The sequence below is a fragment of the Stomoxys calcitrans genome, chromosome 3 (genome assembly GCF_963082655.1).
Source record: "Stomoxys calcitrans chromosome 3, idStoCalc2.1, whole genome shotgun sequence".
NCBI lineage: Eukaryota > Metazoa > Arthropoda > Insecta > Diptera > Muscidae > Stomoxys > Stomoxys calcitrans.
This window is the reverse complement of record NC_081554.1, coordinates 20,800,129-20,823,014: the sequence shown is the minus strand read 5'-3', so window position 1 is coordinate 20,823,014 and position 22,886 is coordinate 20,800,129. Positions and strand designations below refer to the sequence as shown.

The 22,886-nt window shown below is 40.5% G+C and overlaps 1 protein-coding gene across 2 annotated transcripts in view; it reads left to right on the top strand.

The window, feature by feature from the left end:
- The window catches only part of LOC106084001 (putative neural-cadherin 2), a 607,508-nt gene that overhangs the window by 495,681 nt on the left and 88,941 nt on the right, over positions 1 to 22,886 (top strand). For both annotated transcript variants that reach the window (XM_059365812.1, XM_059365813.1), the window contains one exon: positions 6,027 to 7,347. In XM_059365812.1, the coding sequence (XP_059221795.1) occupies positions 6,027 to 7,347 (1,321 nt within the window). The remainder of the gene's footprint in view (positions 1 to 6,026; positions 7,348 to 22,886) is intronic.

Here is a 22,886-nt window from a genome sequence, read left to right as displayed (position 1 = left end):
AGCTAAAAATTCCCTTTCGTAAAGGACTTTAATGCTAAACTCCTCACAACAGAGAAAGGAGTTTTAGAGAAAGTTTTTTGGTAGGAATTTTTGGACAAAAGAGAGACAAGATAAAGGCTGTGCACAGACGGACAACCGAGAGGCAATAGACAGATAGACGAAAGAAACACGGCAGGCAAACAATAGACAGACAACAAGCAGACGACAGACAGACCATAGGCAAGCAACTGACAGACAACAGACAGAGAATAGACAACGACAGAAGACAGACGTACAACAGACAGAGAACAAACCGAGTACAGGCAGAGACAGACCACATTCAGTCAACTGACAGACGACAGACAGACGACAGACAGACAGACGACAGACAGACGACAGACAGACGACAGACAGACGACAGACAGACGACATTCAGACGACAGACAGACGACAGACAGACGACAGACAGACGACAGACAGACGACAGACAGACGACAGACAGACGACAGACAGACGACAGACAGACGACAGATAGACGACAGACAGACGACAGAGAGACGACAGACAGACGACAGACAGACGACAGACAGACGACAGACAGACGACAGACAGACGACAGACAGACGACAGACAGACGACAGACAGACGACAGACAGACGACAGACAGACGACAGACAGACGACAGACAGACGACAGACAGACGACAGACAGACGACAGACAGACGACAGACAGACGACAGACAGACGACAGACAGACGACAGACAGACGACAGACAGACGACAGACAGACGACAGACAGACGACAGACAGACGACAGACAGACGACAGACAGACGACAGACAGACGACAGACAGACGACAGACAGACGACAGACAGACGACAGACAGACGACAGACAGACGACAGACGACAGACAGACAGACGACAGACAGACGACAGACAGACGACAGACAGACGACAGACAGACGACAGACAGACGACAGACAGACGACAGACAGACGACAGACAGACGACAGACAGACGACAGACAGACGACAGACAGACGACAGACAGACGACAGACAGACGACAGACAGACGACAGACAGACGACAGACAGACGACAGACAGACGACAGACAGACGACAGACAGACGACAGACAGACGACAGACAGACGACAGACAGACGACAGACAGACGACAGACAGACGACAGACAGACGACAGACAGACGACAGACAGACGATAGACAGACGACAGACAGACGATAGACAGACGACAGACAGACAGACATATTATAGACAGACATACACACAGACATAAAGCCATCAAGCAAACTACAAACAGACAGAGGATACACAGACGACCCACATACAAACATACAACATTCAGACAGACCACATACAGTCAGACAACAAACAGACACACACCATAACTGACAGAAAACAAGTAAAAGCGTGCTAAGTTCGGCCGGACCGAATCTTATATACCCTCCACCATGGATAGCATTTGTCGAGTTCTTTTCCCGGCATCTCTTCTTAGACAAAATAAAAGGATATAAGAAAAGATTTGCTCTGCTATTAGAGCGATATTAAGATATGGTCCGGTTTGGACCACAATTAAATTATATTAATGTTGGAGACCTGTGTAAAATGTCAGCCAATTCAAATAAGAATTGCGTGCTTTGTGGGCTCAAGAAGTAAAATGGAGAGATCGATTTATATGCGAGCTGTATCGGGCTATAGACCGATTCAGACCATAATAAACACATATGTTAATGGTCATGAGAAAATACGTCGTACAAAATTTCAGGCAAATCGGGTAATAATAGCGACCTCAAGAGGCTCAAGAAGTCAAGATCCCAGATCGGTTTATATGGTAGCTATATCAGGTTATGAACCGACTTGTACTTTATTTGACATAGTTGTTGAAAGTAACAATAAAAAACGTCTTGCGAAATTTCAGCCAAATCGGATAGGAATTGCGCCCTCTAGAAGCTCAAGAAGTCAAGTCCCCAGATCTGTTTATATGACAGCTATATCAGGTTATGAACTGATTTGAACCATATTTTTCACAGTTGTTGGATATCATAACAAAATACAACGTGCCAAAATTTATTCAAATTGGATAAGAATTGTGCCCTCTAGAGGCTCAAGAAGTCAAGACCCAAGATCGGTTTATATGACAGCTATATAAGGTTACAGACCGATTTAAACCATACTTGGCACAGTTGTTGGATATTATAACAAAACACGTCGTGCAAAATTTCATTCCAATCGGATAAGAATTGCGTACTCTAGAGGTTCAAGAAGTCAAGACCCCAGATCGGTTTATATGGCAACTATATCAGGTTATATACCGATTTGAACCATACTTGGCACAGTTGTTGGATATAGTAACAAAACACGTCGTGCAAAATTTTATTCCAATCGGATAAGAATTGCGCACTCTAGAGGCTCAAGAAGTCAAGACCCAAGATCGGTTTATATGACAGCTATATAAGGTTATGAACCGATTTGAACCATACTTAGCACAGTTGTTTGATATTATAACAAAACACGTCGTGCAAAATTTCATTCCAATCGGATAAGAAATGCGCACTCTAGAGGCTCAAGAAGTCAAGACCCAATATCGGTTTATATGGCAGCTATATCAAAACATGGACCGATATGGTCCATTTACAATACCAACTGACCTACACTAATAAGAAGTATTTGTGCAAAATTTCAAGCTTTATTCCTTCGGAAGTTAGCGTGCTTTCGACAGACAGACGGACGGACGGACGGACAGACGGACGGACATGGCTAGATCGACATAAAATTTCACGACGACCAAGAATATATATACTTTATGGGGTCTCAGACGAATATTTCGAGTAGTTACAATCAGAACGACGAAATTAGTATACCCCCCATCTTATGGTGGAGGGTATAATAAACATACAGATGATAGACAGACATGCAAAACATATATCCCATTAGCCAAATGTAGAATAGCTCTCCAAGTGCCTCGATCTTCTGAGCTTATTCTCTCTGACACCAAGTTACGGGGTATTTGCCACCACTTGATCTTTCCATTGGGCATTGGGTCGTCCAGGTTTTGCGCGTACCACCGTGTTTGCCTTCACAAGACTTCTGTGCTGGAGCTTCTTTATCCATTCTGAAAACATGACTTAGCCGACGAAGCCGTTGTATTTTGATACTTGTAACTATCGTCGTTATACAGCTCGTGATTCATAAGACGCCCATATTCTTAATTAACGCAAACTGGTCCATACATCTTAAGAAGAATCTTTCTCTCAAACACTCCAAGCAATGCCTCGTCTGCTCTCATTAGATCCCATGCCTCAGCACCATATAAAAACACGGGTAGTATCAGTGTCTTGTAAAGAGAGATCTTCGTCTGTAGAGAGGTGGCCTTGTTTCTAAACTGCATCTGTTTGCCAGTTTTATTCTTCGCTTTATCTCCAAACTGGTGTCATTCGTTTCGATCACGGCGGTGCCGATAAAGATAAAGTTGCTGACTATCTGGAAGTTGGGGTTTCGAACTTTTCCATTTTCTTATCTGATCTGTTGTACAAAGCGTTTTGGGAGTTGAAACCATCCATTTCGTCATATCTCCTTTTACTGCCAGACCCATTTTCACCGACTCTCTTTCGATTCTTTCAAAGGCCGCAGTTACTACTTCCGGTAACCGACCTATGATTTCGATGTCGTCGGCGTAGGCGAGTAGCATGTTTAGCTTGTGAGTAGTGTGCCATATGTATTCACATCTGCATCTCTTATAATCTTCGCCAGCAGGATATCAGAGAGATCACACAGTAGGCTGTCTCCTTGTCTGCAACCTCGTTTGGTATTGAATGGTTCGGATAGTTTCTTTCCTATTCTTACTGAGGAACGTGTATCAGCAAGTGTCATCCTGCAGAGTCGTATTAATTTTGCTGGGATACCAAACTCACACATGGCTTAAAATATCTTCGAACGTATAGAGCTACCGAAACCGATTTTGTACGACTCCTACTATCAACAAAGAGATGGTAGGTGTTGATTTGTCCTTCTCGGGTATTTTCCAGGATTCGGCACAGTGTGAATATCTGGTCTATGGTGGATTTACCAGGTCCAAAGCCGCATTGGAAGTTCCCAATAATCTCATTGACTTTTTTTAATCTTTTACACAGTTCACTCGAGAGTATATTGTATGCGATGGGGAAGAGACTTATTCTTATGTATTGGTTTGCCCAAAAAGTAATTGCGGATTTTTTAAAAGAAAGTAAATGCATTTTTTATAAAACTTAGAATGAACTTTAATCAAATATACTTTTTACACTTTTTTTCTAAAGCAAGCTAAAAGTAACAGCTGATAACTGACAGAAGAAAGAATGCAATTACAGAGTCACAAGCTGTGAAAAAATTTGTCAACGCCGACTATATGAAAAATCCGCAATTACTTTTTGGGCAACCCAATAGTTGGTATATTCCGTTTTGTCCCCTTTCTTGTTTACGCGACATAGTGTGCTGAGGTTCCAATCATCGGGTATGCGTTCTTCTATCCAGATCGTGCAGACAAGCCGATGCATATGCCTTATCAGCGTATCTCCTTTGGTCTTAAATAGGTCAGAGAGTAACCCGTCTGCTCCTGCTGCCTAATTGTTCTTCAGTTGTGGTACAGCTATTTGGACCTCATTCTGAGGTAAACATTCTATGTCATCATCAGGGATTGGTTCTGCGGTATCCTCTTCGCCGCCATCGTCGGGCTCTAGCAGTTTCTAACAATTACGTGTCGCCTCCGGTCTTAAATAGTTCAGCGGGTAACCCGTCGGCTCCTGCTGCTTTGTTGTTCTTTAGTCGGATCACTGCTACTTGGACCTCATTCTGACTAGGCGGTAAACATTCTATACCATCATCAGAGATTGGTTCTGCTGTATTCTCTTCGCTGCCAATGTCGGACACTAACAGTTGGGTAAAATGTTCTTTTCATATCCCTTCCTTCCTTCTTTGCCTCTGCAAGAGGATGTGCCTGCACTAAAGCCTTCGGTTTGATGTTTAATTATTTGGTAGAATTTCCGGAGTTCATTCTGACTTCTGTACATCTCAATTGGCTCACACTCACATCTTTCCATTTCCTTTTTTCTTTCTGCGGAAAATACGTTTCTCCACTCTCCTTTTCTTAGAATACCTTTCCTTTTTTCTGGCGTTACCACCGATTGCAGGGTCGACATACAGATCGCATTCTTGGCTTCAGTAGTATTTCGACACTCCTTGTCGTATCATGGGTTATTTGGGTAAGGCTTTCTGTACCCAAGTACGGATTTCGCTGCATTTTTCATGTAGTGGGCAATGGTCATCGGGACAAGGAGTTCTTTTATCAAGCACTTGGGTCAGTCGAGTGTAGTATGCCGTTGCCATCTGTTGTGTTGTGTTTGCAGCTTTTCAATGTCCAGCTTCCGTGCAGTGTTAGATCGTACGTTTCCTGCCACACTAAGTCGGATGCGAACCTTGGATACAACAAGGTAATGACCCCAATCGATGTTTGCCCCTCGCTGGTTGAATGCCTTCCAAATACCACAACATGATGTATATGGTTTCTCGTGTTTTGATAGGGTGACAGCCATGAGACCGTGTGCCAGCCATGTGGCCCTGTGGCAGCCATGTGGACGTGTGACAGCCATGTGGCCATGTGACAACCATGTGGCGAACTTCATTAGCCTCAATAAATTATCGGAAGTTTTCTTTCTATAGGCCAAACTTTTCCGACAAAGATATTTTCTCTCCCCATTTTCGGATTAAAATCTCCCAGCATGATTTTAATATAATGAGCGGTACAGCGGTCATATTCCCTTTCTAGGCGCTGGTAGAAAATATCCCTAGACCGTTTGATGCCAGTCGAATAATAGTCAACCGATAGTTACACGTTAGACAGACAAGAGATAGACAAACGACAGGAAGATGGCGAATAGAGAGACTGATGGCAGATGGAGGGCAAAACTACTACAAATTTAAAATACAAAATTTTTCTATTCAATACCAGAGCCTTAACAAAAACACCAATGTTTGTTTCTTTTTTGTTTTGCAGCCCCTTGATCGCGATCAACCCAATGGTCGCCCCCAATGGCGTTTTACCGTTTTCGCCCAAGATGAAGGTGGTGAAGGCCTTGTCGGCTATGCTGACATTCAAGTAAATCTCAAAGATATCAACGACAATACACCACAATTTCCCCAAGGCATTTACTATGGCAATGTCACCGAGAATGGCACAGCCGGTTCACCGGTTATGACCATGTCTGCTGTCGATTACGATGATCCCAACGAAGGTACCCATGCCAAACTAATCTATTCCATCGAAAAGAATGTCATCGAAGAGGAGACGGGAGCTCCCATCTTTGAAATTGAGCCTGAAACGGGGGTGATCAAGACAGCAGTATGCTGCTTGGATCGTGAACGTACCCCCGACTACTCCATACAAGTGGTGGCCATGGATGGTGGTGGCCTAAAGGGTACTGGTACAGCGTCCATAAGAGTTAAAGATTTAAATGATATGCCTCCCATGTTTACCAAAGATGAGTGGTTCACCGAGGTGGATGAGACCAATGGTACTTATATACCCGAGACGCCCATACTCACGGTGACCGTACAGGATGAGGATGAGACCAATAGCTTTCAATATAAAGTGGTGCCCAACAGTGGCTTGGGTTCAGACAAATTTACCATGATACGCAATAGCGATGGTACGGGTTCCTTGAAGATAGTGAAACCTCTGGACTATGAGGATCACATGCAAAGTGGTGGCTTTCGCTTTCGCATACAGGTCAATGATAAAGGTGACAATGATAGCGATAAATATCATTTGGCCTATTCATGGGTTGTGGTGAAACTGCGTGACATCAACGATAACTCACCCCATTTCGAGAGAGATCATATAGAAGTTTCTGTCTACGAAGACATAAAGGTGGGCACCATATTGGAACAATTTAAGGCAACGGACGCCGATCAGGGAGGCAAAAGTAAGGTGAACTATAAGCTGGTAAGGGCCACAAATCGTAAGCGTCAATTTGCCATCAGCGACAAGGGAGCCGTGAGCATACAACGTGCATTGGATAGAGAGACAGCGGAACGACATCATTTAGAGGTTTTGGCAGTAGATGATGGTGTGATACCGCGTACAGCTACTGCCACGCTAACAGTGATAGTCAAAGATGTCAATGATAATGCGCCGGTATTTAAAGAGGATTATCGTCCAGTGCTGCCGGAAAATGTCAGTCCACGTAAAATTATAGAAGTGGCGGCCAAAGACGCCGATGATCGAGCAAGGGGGAATGGGGGACCATTCTCGTTTCGTTTGGATCCTTTGGCGGGTGATGATATAAGATCGAGTTTTAAAATCGAATATGACAGAAGTGAGTATAGATGTGTATTAAAAATTAACTTGAAGGTTAAGTAAATACTTATAAGAAATCTTAAATCTAAAATTAAAATGTGGAGCACCAAAAATGTTAGTTTAATTGCAAAACAAGTAAAAGCGTGCTAAGTTCGGCCGCGGGCCGAATCTTATATACCCTCCACCATGGATCGCAATTGTGGAGTTCTTTCCCGGTGTCTCTTTTTAGGCAAACAATGGAAAGGAAAGGATAAAAGAAGAATTGCTATGCTATTGGAGCTATATCAAATTATGGTCCGATTCGGAGCTCTAAAAGTGAAATAGGGGATCGAAAAGAAAAATAGGGAGATCGTTCTATAGGGGAACTGTATTAAGTTATAGACCGATTCAGACCATATTTGACACGAATGTTGAAAGTCTTGGGAGAAGCCGTTGTACAAAATTCCACCCAAATCATTGCGGTCTATAGAGGTTTAAGAAGTCAAGATCTCAGATCAGTTTATGTGGCAGCTATTTCAGTTTATAGACCAATTTGAGCTGCTCTTTGCACAGTCGTTGAAAATCATAACGAAACACGCCATGCAAAATTTAAGCGAAATTAGATTTGCGCCCTCTAAAGGCTTAAGAAGTCAAGACCGGTTTATGTGACAGCTATATCAGGTTATTCATTGATTTCACCCATACTTGACACAGTTGTTGGAAATCATAACAAAACACCTCATGCAAAATTTCACCCAAATCTGATAAGAATTGCGTTCTCTATTGGCTAAAGAAATCAAGATTCAAGATCGGTTTATATGGCAGCTATATCAGGATATGGGCCGATTTGAACCATATTGGACACAGTTATTGAAAATCATGACGAAACACGTTGTGCAAAAGTTCAGCCAAATCGGATAGGAATTGCGACCTCTAGAGTCTCAAGAAGTCAAAACCCTTGATCGGTTTATATGGCACCTATATCAAAACGTTGACCGATATGGCCACTTTACAATCCCAACCGACCTACACCTATAAGAAGTTTTTCTGCAAATTTTCAAGTGGCTGGCTTTATTCCTTCGAAAGTTAGCGTGCATTCGACAGGCAGACGGACGGACGGGCGAACGGGCGGACGAACGGGCCGACAGACGGACGGACGGATAGACGGATGGACAGACAGACGGACAGACGGACGTACAGACGGACGGACAGACGGACGGACAGACGGACGGACAGACGGACGGACAGACGGACGGACAGACGGACGGACAGACGGACGGACAGACGGACGGACAGACGAACGGACAGACGGACAGACGGACGGACAGACGGACGGACAGACGGACGGACAGACGGACGGACAGACGGACGGACAGACGGACGGACAGACGGACGGACGGAAGGACAGACGGATGGATAGACGGACGGAAGGACGGACGGAAGGACGGACGGAAGGACGGACGGAAGGACGGACGGAAGGACAGACGGATGGATGGACGGACAGACAGACAGACGGAGGGACAGACAGACACAGACAGACAGACAGACCGACGGACGGATAGACGGATAGACGGACGAACAGTCTGAGACGTATATTTCGAAGAGTTACAAACAGAATGCGTAAATTAGTATACCCCCATGGAGGTGAAGGGTATAAAAATCTACTAGTGCATAAAAACATATTCAATTTGGTCGAGCTCGACTTTGGACCAATTAAGTAAAAAGGCATTAAGTTCGGCCGGGCCGAACTTTGGATACCCACCACCTCGGGTGTATATGTAAATCCCATTTCGTCACAATCCGATAAAAATTGGATAACTTAAACAACCGAATTCGGCGCGGACATTGCAAATTTGCAAATTGTGCCCATGAACATTACACTAAGGAACAGGGGCGCGGACATTGAGTGGTCTAATATATATGTCACTATTCAATTTTGTATGACAAAATATTGGTCTTTTTGGCAGATATATCCAATTATAAACCGATCTGAACCACATTAAGTTCGGATATCGTGAGGCGCAGAAAAACTCAGTGTTTCAAATTTCAGCGAAATCTGTTAAAAAATGAAGCTTTTATATGCTTCAGACCCTTTATCGGGAGATTTGTCTATATGACAGCTGTATCTAAATATAATCCGATCTGTACCATAATTGGGTCGGATGTTGGGAGACTTAAAACTGCACACTATTCCATATTACAGCGAAATCGGATAAAAACTAAAGCTTTTATGAGCTTCGGACCCTTTATCGGGATATTTGTCTATATGACAGCTGTATCTAAATATAGTCCGATCTGAACCATATAAGGGTCAGATATCGGGAGGCTTAAAATAACCTACTGTTTCAAGTTTCAGCGAAACCGGGTAATAAATAAAGCTTTTATAGGCTTCAGTCCCCATATCGGCAGATCGGTTTATATGGCAGCTATATCTAAATATAGTCCGATTTGAACCATATCTAGGTCAGATGTTGGGAGGCTTAAAATAACCCATTGTTTTAAATTTCAGCGTAATCGGATAATAAATAAAGCTTTTATGGGCTCCAGACCCTTTATCGGGAGATCGGCTATATGGTAGCTATATCTAAATATAGACCGATCTAATCCATATTTGGTTCAGATGTCGGTAGGTTTAAAATAACTCATTGTTGCAAATTTCAGTGAAATCGGATAATAAACAAAGCTTTTATGGTCTTCAGACCCTTTATCGGAAGATCGGTCTATATGACAGCTATATCTAAATATTGTCCGATCTGAACCATATTTGGGTCAGATGTCGGGAAGCCTAAAACTACTCACTGTTTAAAATTTCAGCAAAATTGGATGAATGACGGATGAAAATTTAAGTTTTTATGGGCATTAGACCCATTATCGGAAAATCGGTCTATATAGCAGCTATATCCAAATATGGTCCGATTTGGCCCGTTCAAAAACTTAACCAGCGTGCATCAAAAAGACGTATCTGTCCCAAATTTCAGCTCAATATCTCAATTTTTGAAGGCTCTAGAGTGATTACAACAGACGGACGGACAGACAGACAGACGGACCGACGGACAGACGGACCGAAGAACAGACACCCGAACATCGTTAAATCGTCTCAGAATTTTGCGACGATCCGAAATATATATACCTTGTAGGATCGGAAATTGATATTTCAATGTGTTGCAAAAGGAATGACAAAATAAATATACCCTCTATAATACGGTAGTGAGTATAAAAACGTATTAAATTTGATAGAGCCTAACTTACGAGCTCAACTTTCGACCAATTGATATCACAAATACTATACCCCCAAAAATTGGCAGTAGAATGGTATCGTCACTGCAGTATGGTCATGGAAGCATGGCAGCACTTTTCTAGTATGATATTACCGTTGTAGCAAGGTATCTCCACTGTCATACCAAACCTACTATGTTATCAACTCCTATACATGATTTGTAAGGCACTGTGCCAAATCGGCTTAGGATTTTGCAACAGGTTAATTTAATTGCAATAACCATTCATGTGAATCTAAGCCACTTTATAAACAATTAAAATAGATTTTCCCAATTATTTATATAATTGACACAAATTGCCAATTTGTCATTAATACCTGTGGGTCATTTTATTGTCATAGTCTTGCTTTAAACATCAATTGTAATGTCACTTTATTTAACATTGACTGATGGAGTCTTAATAAACATATGGCCTTAATTTGCCATTTACTTATGTGTATCATATCACTTTTGCTGTTAAACTGTCTATCTGTATGTGTCATTATTGATTGATTTTAATTAACAATTAAACATATACTAAGTGTATTAAATAGCAACTAGTATTTATGAAAATGGCTTATATCATAGCAGCCATCTATACACTGTAAGCCCCTTGGCCTTCAGCAACGATAATGATGGCCATGAAAATTTTTGTGTACAAATTAGATAGTGGATTTGGGGGGGGGGAGGGGGAGGATGGAAATGAATTCGGAAATGAAACTTGATACCCATATACAAAACAAATACCAGGGATTCAATTAAAATGTTACACATACTGATTGATTACCAAATGGGATAATGTATAAATTATATGATGTTTAACTAAGACAACAGCAGGGGAATTAAGGGTTCTGTGGGGCCTTGTGCTTTTGGTCCTAAGAGGTAAGATAGAGGGCATGCATCTTGCCAATGGAGAGAAGAAGAAATGATTCATTCTACTTGCATTTCGTAGTTATCAAAATGTTAAAACTTGAAATGACTTATTTTCCTTATAAAGAGTTTTCCACAGAGAGTGGCTAATTTAAATGATCAGGTATTTCGACAGCTGTCACTTTTGAAGCATTTATTCTTTAACAAACAACTTAAAGCGTGTTTAGATCAGCTGGGCCGAATCTATACCTATACCACAATGGGTAGCATTTATCACTTTCTTTGACCGGCATCTCTTTAAGGCAAACAAAGGATAATAAAAAATAATTGTTATGCTATCGACGCTTGATCACGGTTATGGACCAATTCGAGCCATACATGGTTTGGATGATGCAGACCATAGTAAAGGTCACTGTGCCAAGCTTCATAGCCTTATAGGGGTTCAAAAAGTAAAATCGGCAGATATTTTATAACTAGATTGATGATCATAGAAGAAGTCGTGGTGCAAAATCAGCTGAATCAGACCAGCAGTTCGCCCTCCCGAGGCTCAAGAAGTACAAGCGGGATATCGATGGGAACCAACGACGTACCCTACGCACAGTGGGAGATAATCGTAAAAAAAAGTAATAAACAAAATAGTTTGAGAACGGTTAGAGATATCTCTTTGGCATTTGAAATGGTTAGAGCTGAGGTGCTTGAGAGACCGATTAAGGTATATACGAGTTTTAATTTTTATTTTTATTTGGTTTCGGTTATATACGAATTATTATTTTTAATTGTTGAAAATTAAGCCGAGATTGGCTTCGTGTTTTGCAGTTTTCGAAGGCATTTGTGGCTAAATTTTAATTTTTATGCACGATTTCGGTTTGTGACAAACTTAACAACGAGTTTGGCGCAAAAAGTGTCCCACATCTGACTATTTTCTCCCACTGGGCGTCGTAGCCATTTGGAAGTGAAGAGAGAACTGCGCCCTCTAGGGGATCAAGAAGTGCAATCATGAGATCGGGAGCCAGGGACGTAGTTATGATTTCATTTGAGGGGGAGGGCACATTTTTTCGATACCGATAAGTTGACAAAATTTTTCTGTTACTATGATATATTTTATTGAAAATATAGTTGCTACTGAGTGCAGCGCCATAGGCGGTGACATTTGGCAATAAAGTCTGAGCTAAATTTTGTACTGCTTGTCACTGCAGTAGGCAGATGCTTATTTTTCAAATCCTTCAAATTGTGGTTGTCTTTCCGAAAATCAAAAATGGCGAAACAGCTTCAGTATTTCAATGAAAATAAGAAATACGAAGAGAATTCTACTTTATTGCATTTGAAAACCTTTTTATTTCTTTGTCAATTTTAGATGCCTTTAAATTTTTTTTATACCCACCACCATAGAATAGGAGGTACAATTATTTAGTCGTTCCGTTTGCAACACAAAATCCATTTTCGACTCTACGAAGTACATATATTTCACATCGTTGCTATGCCCACCACCATAAAATGAGGGCTTACTAATATTGTCATTCCGTTTGTAAGACCTCGAAATATTGATCTGCGATCCTATAAAGTATATATATTCTGGATCCCCTCGACATTGATTCGATCTAGCCATGTCCGTCCGTCCGCCTGTGGAAATCACGATAGCGGTCGAACGCGTTAAGCTAGCCGCTTGCAATGATGCACAGATACTTAATATTGATGTAGATCGTTGGGGATTGCAAATAAGTCATATCGGTTCATATTTGGATATAGCTCCCGTATAAACCGATCTCCCGATATGACTTCTTGAGCCTCTGGAAGCCGTAATTCCGATTTGGATGAAATTTCGTACGTAGTGTTCTGTTATAACTATCAACAACTATGCCAAGTACGGTTCAAATCGGTCTATAAACTGATAAAGCTCCCATACAAACCGATCTCCCGTTTTGACTTCTTGAGTCCCTGGAAGCCGCAATTTTTGTCCGATTTGTCTAAATTTTTGCACGTAGTGTTCTGTTGTGAATTGTAATAACTACGTCAAGTACGGTCAGAATCTGTTTATACCATGATATAGCTCCCGTATAAACCGATCTCCCGATTGGAATTCTTGAGCCCCTGGAAGCCGTAATTTTTGTCTTATTTGGATAAATTTTCGCAGATGGTATTCTGGTATGACTTCCAATAACTGTGCTAAATACGATCTAAATCGGTTTATACAATAACTTAATATAGCTCCCATGTAAACAGAACTCTCGATTTGATTTCTTGAGACCCTGGAAGACTCAATTTTTATTCGATTTAGACCGACCGTCTGTTGTAATCACTCTACAGCATTCACAAATTGAGATATTTAGCTGAAATTTGGCAAGGATACGTTTTGTTGTGCACGCAGGTTGTGTTCTAGAACAGGTCAAATCGGACCACATTCGAATATAGTTGGCATATAGACCGGTCAGCCGATTAAGGGTATCTTAATTGGTTCATGTCTGGTATAGTGTCCCCAACTAAGTGCCGGTATCTGTTAGACGCAAAAGCCGGGCAAAGACATAGGAAATGCTCCAACATCTCATCATTTAACCCGCATGCCCTACACATGCTATCACTTGGCGCACCGATTTTACATAAGTGAGCTCGTAGTTCAATGTATCTCGTCATGATACCAATAGCTATAGTTACCTTCTTCTTATTTCCTTTCAGTAATAGCATAGTCTTCTCACGATCTGGATCCCCCCATATGATTTTCACCGTCCTACCGACCGTTTCGCTGATGCACGGGGTTGCATGCGCATTCGTCACCCACGCCCTTAACTCGGACTGCGTCGACCTGAAAGCCTTCGGGTAAACCAAGTTTATTGACGGCAGTTCTCTGGCCTTCACCACCAAATCGTCTGCCCTTTCATTTTCCCTTACTTCGTTATGGCCCGGCACCTCAGAGACTCCAAGACTGTTCGTGACCTTATCGTCCTAGTTCTTATTGCCCTTATGGCAATTTTACTGTCCGTAAAGATGTTCACACTCGACGTCCTCGCATTAGCACCGTACCACTTCACGCATTCCGTGATCGCCCGGATCTCCGCCTGCAGGACCATACTATAAAACAGATCTCAGTCCCCGGCTTCTTAATCTAGACCTCTAGGCCCACTCTGTCCTCTTGCTTTGATCTATCCATGTAACATGATCTTCCATGTTAGGTACTATTGTCCCAATTGGTAAACATGACCGTTTGAGTGAGTGTTGGAATGGGGCGTCACCCCCAAAATTTTATACCAATTTCATGTTTTGGGGTACCATCAGGTGGCATACAAAATTTCGGTTACATCGGTGCACCCATGGTTCACGATGGTGCACATGATTTCAAATTGGGCGGTTTGATCACACAGTCCAACAAAACTAATCAACTAAAAGGCCATAGGCTATCCGAACTCCGCCCCTGGTTTATTTTGTTCCACAACACACCCTCTTTCTGTGGCATCCATACAAACGTATACACATTCATATGCATTTGTGAGCAATAAGGGTTTCGATTGCTACACAAACATCATCGTTTCGACCCATCGATCGAAAGACAGCTGAGCAAATTTATTTGGAAGTATCGGAGTGCTCTTCTCTGCTACTCTTGGGTTATGGGCTATGTCATCCATTCGACAATGGCTTATTTTCAATTGGCTATTTGTACACCGTAATTGATTTGTTTTGTTGCCTTTGGCATGGTTTGGATGGCCATGCGAATGAAATCATTTGATTAATTTCTGAGCAAATCATTCATTCACCCATAAGAAGTAGGCTTGCAATTAAAGTCATGGGTGTATTGATCCATAATCTGACCGAAAAGTGTTTTTTTTTTTTTATTTTTTGGTTAAGTAGAAAGATTTGTTTAACAACCACTAAAGCCACATAAGAGGCACACAATGGGTCAGATGGGAAATTCATCAAGCAATGGGTACTTTCATGGAGCAAATTTTTTACGATGGTGTGTGTATTTATTTGTAAACTAGGTTGCAACACATAGAAATATTTGTTTTCGACCGTACAGAGTGCATGTATTTTAGGTTAGGTTTGGTTGAAAAGAGAGTGCAGATATTAATCCGATAAAGTAACCTCTAATAGAAAATTTCAAGTTAGGAATTCGGTGCTACTTACAAAATCCTTAATTGTTTTCAATGCCACTCCCCTAAGTTGGTTCATTTCTGATATTGTGTCTCCACCTAAGTAGCGGTATCTGTTGTATTGCGAAAGCCGGGCAATGATACCCTACACATGCTATCACTTGCCGCACCGATTTTACATAAGTGAGCTCGTTGTCCTATGTGTCCCGTTATGAAACCAATAGCTATACTGACCTCCTTCTTGCTCCCTTTCAGTAATAGCCTCGTCTTCTCACGATCAGGATCTCGCCATAGGATTTTCGCCGTCCTACCGACCGTTTCGCTGTTCCACAATGTGGCATGCGCATTCGTCGCCCACTACCTTAACTCGGACTGCATTGACCCCTGGCGTTAGCGCCATGCCACTTCACGCATTCCGTGATCGCCCGGATCTCCGCCTGCAAGACCGTATTATGGTCAGGCAGTCTAAAATAGATCGCAGTCCTTGGGTTCTCAATGTAAACCCCCAGGCCCACTCTGTCCTCTAGCTTTGATCCATCCCTGTAACATGATCTTCCAGATAGCAATACTATGGTTCTGTGTATTTTATCTTCTTATATAACAAGTAAAAAGGCTGGTATATATGTAAACCACCTTTCCCACCTTGCCCAAATCGAGAAATCGGTCTATATGGCAGCTATATCCAAATCTGGACCGATCTGTGCGATATTTCTGAAGTATGTCAAGGGACTTAACTCACTGGCCCAAATTTCGGCGAAATCGGACAATGAATGCGCCTTTTATGGCCCCAAAACCTTAAATCGAGAAATCAGTCTATATGGCAGCTATATCCAAATCTGAACCGATCAAGGCCAAATTGTACAAAGATATCGAAGGGCCTAACACAACTCACTATCTCAAATTTCAGCAAAATCGGATAATAAATGTGGCTTTTATGGGCCTAAGACCCTAAATCGGAGGATCAGTCTACATGGCAGCTATATCCAAATCTGGACCGATCTACGCCAAATTGACGAAATAAGTCGAAGGGACTAACGCAACTCACTGTTTTAAATTTCAGCAAAATCGGACAATAAATGTGGCTTTTATGGGTTTAAGACCCTAAATCGATGGATCGGTCTATATGGGGGATATATCAAGATATAGTCCGATATAGCCCATCTTCGAACTTAACCTGCTTATGAAGACTGTAGGGTGATTTCAACAGACAGACGGACGGATATGTCTATATCGTCTTAGATCAAGAATATATGTACTTTATAGGGTCGAAAATGGATATTTCGATGTGTTGCAAACGGAATGACAAAACGAATATACCCTCATCCTTCGGTGGTGGGTATAAAAATCAATTTGTGTTTGTTTGTCAGTTTGTTTGTTTGTTTGTGTGTTCCTTATAGACTCAGAAGCGGCTGAACCGATTTTCTTGAAATTTTCACTGATGGTGCACAATGATCCCGTGGTAAAAATAGGGTACTACATTTTTTGATATCTGAAGGGGGAGCGGACCCTCCCCTTTTCCCTAATTTTCAGAAACACCAGATGGGTGGTGCGATTTGAGCGAAATTTTGTGTGCTTTCTTATATAACCTACAAATAAAAATCTTGTATTCAAATTTCGGATGGGGTACCTAAGGGGGGGGGCCCACCCCAAAACCTACCAAATATATATATACACCAATCACAATAATATGGGACTCAAATGGAAGGTATTTAAGATTAGAAAACGTATCTGATATCCAATTGTCTGACCAAGTGTTTGGGGCACCACCCCAACCCCCAAAAACCCCCCTAAATCGGACATATTTACTGAAAATGGCAATGGGACTGAAATGAATGGTATTTGCGAGTAGATTACGAATTTTATATCCAAATGTGGAACCAATATTTTGGGGATCCACCCCTTCCCCAAAACACCCCCCCCCCCCCAAAGGGTACAAATTTACTACCATAACAATATGGAGCTCAAATGAAAAGTCTTTGGGAGTAACGCATGAATCTGATATCAATATTTGGGAAAAAGTGTTTATGGACCATCCCAACCCCATAAAATAACCCAAATAGGACGTATTCGCTGACCATTGGGGCTCAAATTAAAGATATTTTAGAGTACAACAAGAATCTGATATATATTTTCAGAGCCAAGTCACTGAGCGGCCGCCCCATCCCTCAAAACAGCCCCCAAAACGGTCATGTTTCTCTACAATGGAAATATGGGGCTCAAATGAAAGGCAATTGGGAGTAGATTACGAATGTGATATCAACAATCGGGATCAACTGTCTAACCGACGTCCCACCCGCAAAAAGAACCCATTTGCTCACCATGACAATTTGGGTTTTAAAGAGAGTGGAGCTCGATATTGATAGTTTTTAGGGCTCATAACCCAAACCGGAAATATTTGCTGACTTTTGAAGTGGTGGGTTTAAATAAAATGTATTTGAGATTAGCAAACGCATTTGATATCCAATTTTGAGGCCAATGGCATCATCATCATCATCTCATAAACTCCCTTTAAACCAATGGCAATATGGGGTTTAAAAAATGGTTTTTAAGTTAGAGCACGATGCTAATATTTATACCCTACACCACTACTGTGGTACAGGGTATTATAACCTAGAGAATTTGTTTGTAACACCCAAAAAGGAAGAGAGATAGACCCATTGATAAGTATACCGATCAACTCAGAATCACTTTCTGATTCGATTTAGCTATGTCCGTCTGTCTGTCCGTCCGTCTGACTGTCTATCTGTCTGTCCATGTTAATTTGTGTACAAAGTACAGGTACAAAGTACAAATCGATTCAGATTAATATATATATATATATATATATATATATATATATATATATATATATATATATATATATATATATATATATATATATATATATATATATATATTTTTTTTTTTTAATAAAACTTAGAATGAACTTTAATCAAATATACTTTTTTACACTTTTTTTCGAAAGCAAGCTAAAAGTAACAGCTGATGACTGACAGAAGAAAGAATGCAATTACAGAGTCACAAGCTGTGAAAAAATTTGTCAACGCCGACTATATGAAAAATCCGCAATTACTTCTTGAGCAACCCATAGCTCCCATATATACGTTCGTCAGATTTTGGGTAATTTGCCATAATGTTGTCATTTTTCAACCGTAGGTTCAGAATTGTATATAGGTCCCACATTGTACTTATAGGGTAGGTGTAGGGTATTATATAGTCGGCACCGCCCGACTTTTGAACTTCCTTACTGGTTTTTCAGGGCTTAGTGTCTGGATGACCACCTCACCACACAAAACATCCCTAAATTGGACATACATATCTACAGGTGAAAGGTATTTGGGAGTAGGGCACGAAATTCGTACCCACTTACGGGACCACGTTTCTGGGGGTCCACACGACTCCCTTAACCCTCCAACCACCGCCATGGGGCACTTCACACTACCAAAATCCATATGAGAATATCAGGCTTCGATCTTAAATAACCATAAACCCTCCGAGCGAATTCATAGACGAATAGTGATTATATGGAATTCAGATAAAGGCATTTATATTGCATTAATATTGTCATTTATACTGTCACTCAAAGCTCTTTAATTGACAAAAATAAATATGCAAATGATAATTTTGTTCCATATAAAGTAAAACAAGGCGCAACGGAGCGGGCCCTGTCCAGCTAGTATTGTCATAAAATTCCAAGGCTGCCTAAGAATGTCCATATGTCTGGCCATCGACCCATCTAACCGTCCGTGTGTTAATTTTACTTCAAGGCCCTTAAAAAGTGACACATTGAGCAGGAATTCGGCACAGTTCCATATTTTTACCCATTTACAGTTTAAGTTATTGAACTGGCCAACTCGGACCTTATTCGATAGTAGTTGTCATATAGACCTATCTCTAAGTTTTAGGGTCATGAGACATAGAAGGAGTACTTTTTAAACAATTTCTCTGCCAAAAAATCTTCACCTAAAAATCCATGTTGGTCGCTACCCAAAAGTTGACTTCATAAAAGCTTTTTACTTGTTATTGGCTGACATTGTGTTTCCACATTTCATGTTTCTTGTCAACCTTTGTAGGCTTTGTCCATGTTGCCGTCCCAAACCAAACGCGATAAAAACTAATAAATCAAATACAGAAGGTTGGTGTTGGCACAGATTTTTGGTAGTGTCATTCCCATAAGAACTTGATAAGCCACACCACTCACTTAGATTTTAGCCACAATGATGTTGTGATTAAAAAGCAATTTAATTACAATTCGTATTTCAATTAGAAGCTAAAGTTTCTCATTCATTTTCAATCATCCGCATCTCTCGCCAGCCTGCTAAGGCCATAAACACAAAACAACAAGTGTTTTGAGGAATTTGTGGCAGCATAAAAGCCTTGGCATTGTTTCCAAATGCTTTTCAATTAATGTTTAAAGGCCAAAGTATAGAGCAGCCATTAGAGATAAGGCAAAAATGGTGCCAGTGCACAGTGTTTGGTGTTTGGCATAAATAGCCCAAACATAACTCGGAATTCTTTCGATGTCCATAAGGCCCTTTGAAAATACTGTGTGGAGAGAAGGGAGGGGGGATGATTGCCTTCCCTTGTAGTACACAACTTGTTGTGTTTAAACGACATTTACACCAAACGACGTTTAAAACAATGTTCTTTTCAAATTTTGTAATAACTTTTACCACGGCAGTTTCCTTGTGTTTGGTAACACACTTTGCCACCCCATGAATGTCCTTTAAGTTTGTCATCTTATAACTTTGCTGAGTGATACTTCTACTTCTACTTCTTCCTCTACTTCTAGAACTTGGCCTTTAGATTTATTTCTGTTTTCCTTTCACTGCTTTTAAGTTTTTGCTTCATGAGTTTTTTTTTTATTTTTGCTGCCTATCAGTTAACATTGAAAAGGATTTTTTTTTTTTAAAAAAACTTTCCTAATTAATGGCAACAGGTCAAAGCAGTGTGAAATCGAACATAGGGTGGAAATGTTGTAAAGTTTCAAAGGCTATAACAAGGAAACGGAAGAAGATGAACAAGGAAATTGTAAAACATATTTGAGAGGAGATTCTATGGTGCATTTGATTTAATGGAAGACTGACATAAGACGAAATTTGAATTTTTAAAGGAACTTAAAATGAACTGTGGAATTTTTAAAGTAATGCGGATGGGGAAATATTTATTATGTCATTCCGTTTGCAACAAATCCGTATTATATTGGGTTGCCCAAAAAGTAATTGCGGATTTTTTAAAAGAAAGTAAATGCATTTTTAATAAAACTTAGAATGAACTTAAATCAAATATACTTTTTTTACATTTTTTTTCTAAAGCAAGCTAAACGTAACAGCTGATAACTGACAGAAGAAAGAATGCAATTACAGAGTCATAAGCTGTGAAAAAATTTGTCAACGCCGACTTTAGGAAAAATCCGCAATTACTTTTTGGGCAACCCAATACATACAGTTTCGTCTCCACAAAATACATCAAATCTTGATTCTTATAAAACTCTTAGACTATCTTGCAATGTCCGCCAGTCTCTTCGTATGGAGACAATGTGCAGTCAAATGCTCTAAGCAACAACACACTTTTGCTGACTTTTTAATGTTTTTTGCTATGCTATTGTTTGAAAAGAAAGCATTAAACAATGGTCTAAAGCCGGACAATATCCTGCAATGGAATCTCAATAAGATCTTAAGGCAAAACCAGTAAGGAAGGGCAAAAGTCGGGCGGTGCCGACTGTATAATACCTTCCACCTACCCTATAACTACAATGTGGGACATATATCCAATTCCGAACCAATTTCGATGGATCTCGGCGAGCAAATATATTCAAACTGTAAAAACTACGGTTGACAAATAACAACATTATGGCAAATTACAAATTATAATTATATCTAATTCTGAACCGATTCCGAGCAAACTTCTCAGATAATGTGGTAATCGTCGAGGAAAGCGTTGTGCAAAATTTTGGCAAGATTGGTCAATAAATGCGCTTGCAGTGGTTCTTAAAGTGAAAATCGGGCGATATACATATATGATAGCTATATTCAAATCTGGGCCGATTTCTATGAAATTCACCAGTAATATTGAGAGTCATAAGAAAATCCTTCCTGCTAAAATTTCGACAGAATCGGATAACAAATGATCACTTTTTTGCAATATTTCTCAAAATCAGACGAACATATATATGAGAGCTATATCTAAATATGAACCGATTTCGAGCAAACTCCTCAGATAATGTGGTAGTCGTCGAGGAAAGCGTTGTGCAAAATTTTGGCAAGATTGGTCAATAAATGCGCTTGCAGTGGTTCTTAAAGTGAAAATCGGGCGATATACATATATGACAGCTATATCCAAATCTGGGCCGATTTCTATGAAATTCACCAGTAATATTGAGAGTCATAAGAAAATACTTCCTGCAAACTTTCGACAGATTCGGATAACAAATGATCCCTTTTTTGCAATATTTCTCAAAATCAGACGAACATATATATGAGAGCTATATCTAAATCTGAACCTATTTTGACCAAACTCCTCAGATATTGTGGCAGTCGTCGAGGAAAGCGTTTTGCAAAATTTTGGAAATATTGATCAATAAATGCGATTTCTGTGACTCTAGAAGTTAAAATCGGACGATATATATATATATATATGAGACCTATATCTAAATCTAGGCCGATTTCCATGAAATTCAACAGTAATGTCGATGGTCGTAAAAAATCCTTCCTGCCTAATTTCGTGAGAACCGGTTAACAAATGACCATTTTATTGCATTATAACTGAAAATCGGACAAATATATATATGGGAGCTATATCCAGATCTGAAACGATTTTTTCCAATTTCAATAGGCTTCGTCTCTAGGCCGAAAAACTTGCCTGTACCAAATTTGAAGACGATCGGATGAAAACTGCGACCTGTACTTTGTACACAAATTAACATGGACAGACGGACAGACAGACGGACATAGCTAAATCCAATCAGAAAGTGATTCTGAGTCGATCGGTATACTTATTTATGGATCTATCTCTCTTCCTTTTGGGAGTTACAAACTAATTCACTAAGTTATAATACCCTGTACCACAGCAGTGGTGTAGGGTATAAAACAGAAAGCGCAAACTGGCATTTATTTACTATAGGTAGGTTGAGTTCGAAGATGGTCTACATTGGACTATATTTTGATAAAGCCTCCATCAAGACCGTTGTGCCGATTTTTTGAAACTTGGCACGGAAAGTTCCATTTTACGCTTTAACATCCTTGCCAAAAATGATATTTTTGTATACAGTTGTCATATGGACCGACTTAAGGCCTTGACCCCATAAAACGCATATTTATTACACGATTTCACTGAAATTTGGTACATTGAGTTTTGTTAGGTCTTTCCCTGACAAG